This window comes from Chenopodium quinoa, unplaced genomic scaffold, assembly GCF_001683475.1.
Source record: "Chenopodium quinoa cultivar QQ74 unplaced genomic scaffold, ASM168347v1, whole genome shotgun sequence".
NCBI classification, from domain to species: domain Eukaryota; kingdom Viridiplantae; phylum Streptophyta; class Magnoliopsida; order Caryophyllales; family Amaranthaceae; genus Chenopodium; species Chenopodium quinoa.
In genome coordinates, this window is record NW_018744693.1 from 2638342 (window position 1) to 2645869 (window position 7528).

At 37.5% G+C, this 7528-nt stretch overlaps 1 protein-coding gene across 1 annotated transcript; it reads left to right on the plus strand.

Moving 5' to 3' along the window:
• The first annotated feature begins 6345 nt into the window (after positions 1–6345).
• LOC110702311 lies at positions 6346–7266 on the plus strand. Its single transcript, XM_021880014.1, has one exon. It carries the CDS (start codon positions 6346–6348, stop codon positions 7264–7266), a length of 921 nt encoding a protein of 306 aa, XP_021735706.1.
• The last annotated feature ends 262 nt before the right edge of the window (positions 7267–7528 follow it).

Below are 7528 nucleotides of genomic sequence, written 5' to 3' on the forward strand. Positions count from 1 at the left end.
TCCAACAAAGAGAAAGGCTACAACCGTGAAAGGAGGCGACAGAAAGAGGCGAAGCTCTCAAAAGTTTCCATCTTGGAACTACACTCACGGCTATCACATCAATTATGACTGGTGTACGGCAAGTAAGTTCTCCGAATTCATCTCCTTAATTGATTATCAAGAATGGGTGCATTTGTTCCAAAATTGTTCTCACTATCCAATTTACCCTAAGCTTCTGTTTGAATTTAAAAATACTTTCAAACACAACAATGGTGTATGCACGGCTACAGTCAAAGATACTCACATTCATTTTGATGTTGCATATTTAGGGAACTTGTTTCAAGTCCCCACCTCTGGCTATAGTTCGTACCTAAAACACAAACAAATTGTGCAAATTGGGCATTATGATGAGAATAGAATAATCAAATTTATAGGTGGAAACCCGAAAAGCAAGACTTCACATCATAACATACTCACTCCTCTTCACAAATTAATGTTCAATTTCACATGGAGAGGCATTGTTCCCCGTTTGCAAAAACGAAGCACAATATCCTTACTAGATGCAACCATCATCTTTTGCCTTGCTCGGAAAATAAAAATAAATTTTCCAAAACTGATGATTGAACATTTAGTTTTCTATGCTGCTAAAACTACTATTCCATATGGATCTCTCCTTACTGTGTTGTTTAAGTCTTTTGGGATTGATGTTGAAAGTGAGTCACCCACTTATATTAAACCTGAGAACATTCTTTCGGAACAATCTTTGCTTCGCCTGAGCCTTAAACTTGAGAGTGGGATAATTACTTTCTTGACTAGAGGAGGAGAGGAGAAAAATAGTGGAAAAGGGAAAACACAGGTTGTAGAGGGAGATACAATCGAGTCAGAAGAGGAGGAAAGTGAATCTGAAAAAGAAGAAAGTAAAGAAAAAGGAGAGGAAGACAAAGAGGAGGAAGAAATTTCTGAGGGGGAAACACAGGAGGCAGAACCTGAGAAAGAAGAGGAGACTCAGAGTGAGGGGGAATCTAGTTCAGAAAGTAAGAGTCTTGACCTCCCTTTTAAAGGGGAACTCAGGAGGAGTAAGAGGAAAATTGTTAAACCTACTGTTTCTCCTCTAAAGCCTGTGATTATTGAAGACATTAGTTCTTCAGATCACTCTGACCCTGACTTTACCCCTACACAAGTTCCTTTTGCTTCTAAGCCATCTTCTGTTCATGACTCCCCCCTAAAACAAGCTAAACCCTCTTCCACTCCTGTTTCACCTCCAAAACAGACTTCTCCCTCTCCCTCCCCAGCTTTTCCTACATCACAGCCTACAGGCTTTGCTGCCTTCTCTGGAACAAATGCTTCTATTTTTGATATTCAACAGGTGAAAGCAGATATGGAGCAGCTGATAAAGATAGTGAGCACAAAGCTGGAATGGCAAAGCAGCTGACTTCTCTTCAACGCCAAGTGCAGGTTGTGGCAGACACTCAGGCAACTAGTTTTACTGGGATGGAGAACAAGGTTGATGCTGCTGAGAAGAACATACTGCACAGCACTCAGGAGATATTGGAGACGATTAACAGGGTGGCTTTTGAAGAAGTGGAGGAAGCTTCTAATGACCCAATAAACCCAGCTGATGAACCTACCTATTCCCCATAATTGCAATTTCGAACTTGTCACTTTTAATTTCGTTTGCTTTTGCTTGTTTCATTTGGATTTCAGTTTGTAATGCTTAACTTTTTCTACTCTCTCCTGCTTTTGATTTTCGTCTATGGGAACTTGGCTCGTATTTTTCATATGATTGTGTGTGTTTGCTGATAATTTAGTACCTAACTTATTTTTGCCTTGCATTATTTGAGCTCACTATTCCCTACGTAGTCTAGTGGGAGTATAGCAAAATGTTTTTTTTCAATCTTTTGATAATGCCAAGGGGGAAAAGACAAACTTCATGGCGGCTAAGGTGTTTACCAAGGAACTCACACATCGAAGGTACAAACTTTACTTTTGCTAAGTTCAGTTAACTCAATAAAGTCCTAGTAATCTAAGTTTTTTAAGTCCTTGTTAATTTTTTTTTCTTTTGCTCAGTCTTTTTAAAATAAATACTTTTTAGTATTTTTCTAAGTTCTTTAATTACTTTTTTTTTGTTTTCATGTCTTGCTTTAAATTTTTGTTGCATGCCTGGATGATTTTATTTACCTAAGTTTGTTAATGTTTGTCATCATCAAAAAGGGGAAATTTGTTGAGCCTTTTGGTTTTGATGGACAAATTGACAAACTCGACTAATGAACTTTTTGAGTCTTTGGTGAATAAAGGGTTCAAGCAAAATTCGTTCCGGAGTAGGAACTTGGATGCGGAGTAGCATTCTCTAAAAATCCTCATGCAAATCTCACGTTCTAGTTTTAATTGTGAGCACTCAATAATATAAAGTCGGAAATGAACACAATGACTTATGTTATTAAAAAGACTACTGGAATAAAAGTTAGTTTTAAAAGATAATTTATTAAGGAAAAAGAGAATTTATAAAAGTTTTATCTAGTCATCTATTTTCGAATAAAGATAATTATCTAAGATAATTATCTAGTTGTTTTAATATAAATAATTAATTTATCTTTTCAAATAAAATCCTTTTTAAAATAAGATTTTTTTAAACAAACTTTTGATAAAGTTAACAAGCAGTTTTCTTTGTTGTGAAAATCTCTGATTATACGGTTTTATCAAAGCTAATGTTTATCAAGTTGTTGAGATAGTGGATTAGTGAGATAAGGCTAGGAAACCTCCTTCATGATCACCATTTGTCAAGATAACTCCACAAGTTGTTAGTGGGGTGTTGGCATGTGGACGTGATTATAGTGGAGGTTAATGACTAAGCCTTCTCTATAAATACTCATGCAAACTATCTCAGCAAAACATAACTCTTGAGCATAAAAATTCCAGTAGCAACCTAATAACATAAAGAGAGTTATTTTCCTTCATATATTCTTGAGTGTAATAGGTATTTGTAATTACAGATTGTATTGAAGCACTTTGGGGTTTGGGATTGTGAGTTTGTGTAAGGTGAGGTCAAGGAAGCTTCGTTGCTGAAGGCTTCTGTGAGAGTTGGGAACAAGTTCCTAATTTGTGGAACTTGTTAACGGGTTTGAATCTTCACTTGTAAAAAGTTTGATTACATAGTGGAAATTTAGAAAAGCCTATATCTTCTCTCGTCATTATTTCATTTAGTTAAATTCCGCAAAAAGTTTTTAGATTTCATCTCAAATACAATTCACCCCCCCTCTTGTATTAGCCAGTTAAACTTTCAGGAATTTTTTTTTTGTCAAGAGCAGGGAAGGACATTATGCTGAAATCCATCATTCAAACCAAACCTACTTTTATTATGGGGGTGTACAAAATTTCGACGAGGTCGATCAATGAGATTCATACTATGGTGGCTCGTTTTTGGTGGGGTCAAGAAAAGAACAAAAAGAGGGTGCATTGGAAAAGTTGAAGGATCTATGTACTCCTAAATGCCTTGGGGGTATGGGTTTTTGAGATTTTAGGGTCTTCGATGATGCTCTCTTAAGTCGACAAGCTTGGAGGCTCACTAGTAACCCAAATTCTCTTTTAAATTAAGTAATGTCTGCGAAGAAGAGTATTCTGGAAGCAAACTAAGAATATGTAGGTAGCTTTTCTTGGCGTAGCATATGGTCTAAGGCTTTATTCAAGGAGGGCCCATTATGGAGGATAGTAAATGCCGAAATGGGACTTTGGTGAATATATGGCACGACCCTTGGGTCGACAATGGAGAAAGTAGGTTCATTACCACCCCACATTCTGATATGGCGGCTTGTTTGAGTGACTTGATTAACCATGAGAACCGCCAATGGGATGTTCATTTTCAATGCTTATGATGTTCGAAACATTCTTGTTATCCCCTTGTGCTCTAAAGCAATATCGAATTCTATTAGTGGGAGTTCTCGAATGATGGAAGCAACTTTGTCAAATTAGCATATATGCTCGACAAGTCATGTAATCTAGAGCTCATTCATAAAGCCTGGATGGACATTTGGAAGATGGAAGGTACCCCAAAGATTCGCCACTTTTTGGGGCGTGTGTGCACTGGAACATACACTCATTCTGTCCTTGTGAGAGCCTATCTCAACTACAGGCATATGACCGATTTAATTGACTGTCCTTGGTGTATTAGCTGTCCAAAAACCGTCCAACATGCGCTATTTGATTGCCATATTGTTCTTGATCTTTGGGTGGAATGTGACTGCGTGGAGATATCTTTTTGGCCATCAACTGGTATGTCTTTTTTTACATTTTATTAATTCATAGAGTAATTTTGATGCAAAGAAGGTGGGTAGGGGTGCGATTTTGATGTGGAACTTATGGAGTAGGAGAAACAAGATGATTTTCAATGGGAAGGAAGTATATCATCCTGTTATCTTGGAGCATACCTATCGACTTGCTACTGACTGTAATTCTTACATGAAGAGGGTTTATGGAGGGGTCTAAAAGAGTGTTTGCCGCAGCTCAAAGGTCTAGAAAGCGCCACCAGAAGGAGTGGTCAAGATTAATTGTGATGCTTCCATGTGCGACGATGGATGAATAAGACTTACGGTGATTGCTAGGGACTGGAATGGCGACATCCACTTTTCTGCTTCTAGAAGTTTAAGAGCCCATTGGCCTTCGATAATTGTTGAAGGCAAGGCAGCTGTATTTGCCATCAAACTTGCTCAACGTTATGGCTTAACTGATGTCATCATCGGGTCGAAAATCAAGTCCTCATCATTCGCCCTTCCAAAGTATCGATCTTCTTCACTGACCTTGATGCAATTTTAATTAGATGATATTTTATCTTCTTCTACTTTGTTTAATTTTATTACTTGGTGTCACGTTAAACGGGACGCACTACTAGAAATTGATGAAATACCGATGGCAATTACCGTTGGCTATTAAATTCCATCGGTAATACCTTCAATTTCCGATGGTTTACGTGACTATCGGAAATTACTAAATTTACCGATGGTCAACCGATGGCTAAACCATCGGGAATTTATTACCAATGGTTTTCTTTCGTCGTAGAATTTTCTTAAAAAAAAAATAAAACACTCAGTTTTTTACCGATGGTTATAGGCATCGGTAATTTAATTTTTTTTTTCCGATGGCCATTACCATTGGTAAACCATCGGTAATATGCTGATATTTTTTTAAAAAAACCACGACTTAGTTTCAGGTTTTAGATCTATTTTTTCAAAGTTCGACCCAAAGGAGAGAGAGAGAGTGCAGGGCGACGGCGAAGGGTTTTAGTGAAGGCGGTTGTTCCTGTTCCGGCGCATCATCACCGGTAGCACCGTCGGAGTCTTCGCCGGGTCCTGTTCCTCCGGTCGTCGGCCGGTTGTACATGGTAAGTGTCAATTTTTTTTTTTTTTGTTAATTAAACATTATTTTTTTCACTCAATTATTTACCGACGGATCATAAATCTTTACAGATTCGACAACCTAGTAGCAAGTATACCGACGATCTCCTTCCATAGATGAGTAATTTGTTTAATTTTCAATTTTTGATGTCAAAACCCTAACTTTTTTTGAGTTAAATTCCTTAAATTTGGTTGTACTAGTTTATATGTGTTAATTATTTAGTTATGCTATATGATAATAACATAGTTTTTTTAGTACTGAACTTGTTAAGTAAAATATAATAATGTGTTAGGAGCTTGTTAGTTGGATGTTTAAATACACCTATTTGCTTCATGTTTCATAAATTAAAAAACCAAAAATTTATATGTTTCTAGCTTGATTGATTATGGATTTTGTTGTGAATTAATTGCACATTTTGTGGATTTTTCTTTTAATTATTTTTATGTGTTACTTTTTTATGCAATGTTATGTGGATAATGATGTTAATGTCTATAATTTTGTTTCTTGATCTTCATGTACTTGTCTCAATTTTGATTCAACAATTGCATCATCATTTGCCTAGATACCCGTTCAAGACATACACATTAGGTGTATGTCTTGAATAGTCCCCGGTTAGGACTGTTCTTGGACGTTCATTCTCACTTAGGTGGTTATTGTATGCCTTGTTATTGATTCTATGGAAAATTTTGGCTATGTGTTTTCCTAATCTGTTCTCTAGATACACATATAAGTATACATAACTAATCATATTGTGTACTTGGAGAACTGTAGGGAAATGCTGCCGAATTTTCCATGGAATTGAAAACTTGGCATACAATTACTAGTGGGATTACACGTCCAAGGATGGGTTAGGTTGGAAAGATAAGGACCCTACGATGTCATTCATAACCTTATTGCTTACTTTACTTGTTCAAACAACATGATTATTTTATTTAGATTGAATATTGTGGTCATTTGGGTGAGATTTGTAGAATTGCAATCATGAAACGAATACGTAGCTGGATGTATGAAAGGTTGGATGACCGCAACATTAGAACGGAGTTTGTGAAAGGGGTTGATGAATTCATTCAGTTTTGTAAAGATCATCCAGAGAGCAGTAAAGTTGATGAGGTTAGGTGCCCTTGTGTCAAATGTCAGAATCTTCAGCTACATGATTCTGAGACGGTTAAAGTGCACTTATATAGAAAGGGTTTTGTGGAGGACTACCATGAATGGTTGTGTCAAGGTGAAGGGTTTCCAATCATCCCACCTCCCCAACCTAATCCATTTCGTGACATGATTATGGATGCCCTTGGGAATGACCCACCTAACATGGGTGGTGGAGAAGAGAGTCATTTTGAGGAGGAAGAGGCAAATCCTCAAGCTAAGAAATTCCTTAATTTGTTGGAGGAATCTGAGCGTCCTTTACATGAAGGGAGTTCCATGTCTGTTTTGGAAATTGCATCTAGAATCACAAGTTTGAAGTGTGAGTACAATTTTCCTCACAGGTGTGTGGATGGATTTGCTTCTTTGATGAATGAAGCAATTCTTGACAATAACAACATGGGAGAGACATTCTACGAGGTTAAGAAAGTAGTTAACGGGTTAGAGCTTCCTCATGAGAAGATACATGCCTGTCCAAAAGGTTGCATGTTGTTTTGGAAGGATGACGTGAACTTGTCCAACTGCAGAGTGTGTGGTAGCGAAAGGTATAGCAAGACTTCAAAAGGAAGTTTAGTGCCCTTGAAAGTGCTTATTTATTTCCCGATTACACCGAGGTTGCAAAGGTTGTTTGCAACAAAGAACATTTCAGCGGAAATGACATGGCACGCCAATAATCCTAGAGTTGCAAACACAATGGCTCATCCTTCTGATAGTGATGCTTGGAAACACTTGGACAAGACCTTTCCAGAATTCGCCTAAGAACCTAGAAATGTGAGACTTGGATTGTGCACCGACGGATTTTCTCCTCACGGTAAGTTTGGAGAACAATATTCCTGTTGGCCAGTGATATTGACACCATATAACTTGCCTCCTTCAATGTTCATGAAAAGACAATTCATGTTTTTGTCTCTGCTTGTTCCCGGTCCTAAAAACCCAAAGGGAAACTTGGATGTCTATATGCAACCACTGATTGAATAACTTAAGCAATTGTTGGATGTTGGGGCAAACACCTTTGATCTTT

Coding starts and splice junctions, on each gene's coding strand:
- LOC110702311 (XM_021880014.1), top strand. CDS start 6,346: ATGAAACGAATACGTAGCTGGATGTATGAAAGGTTGGATGACCGCAAC.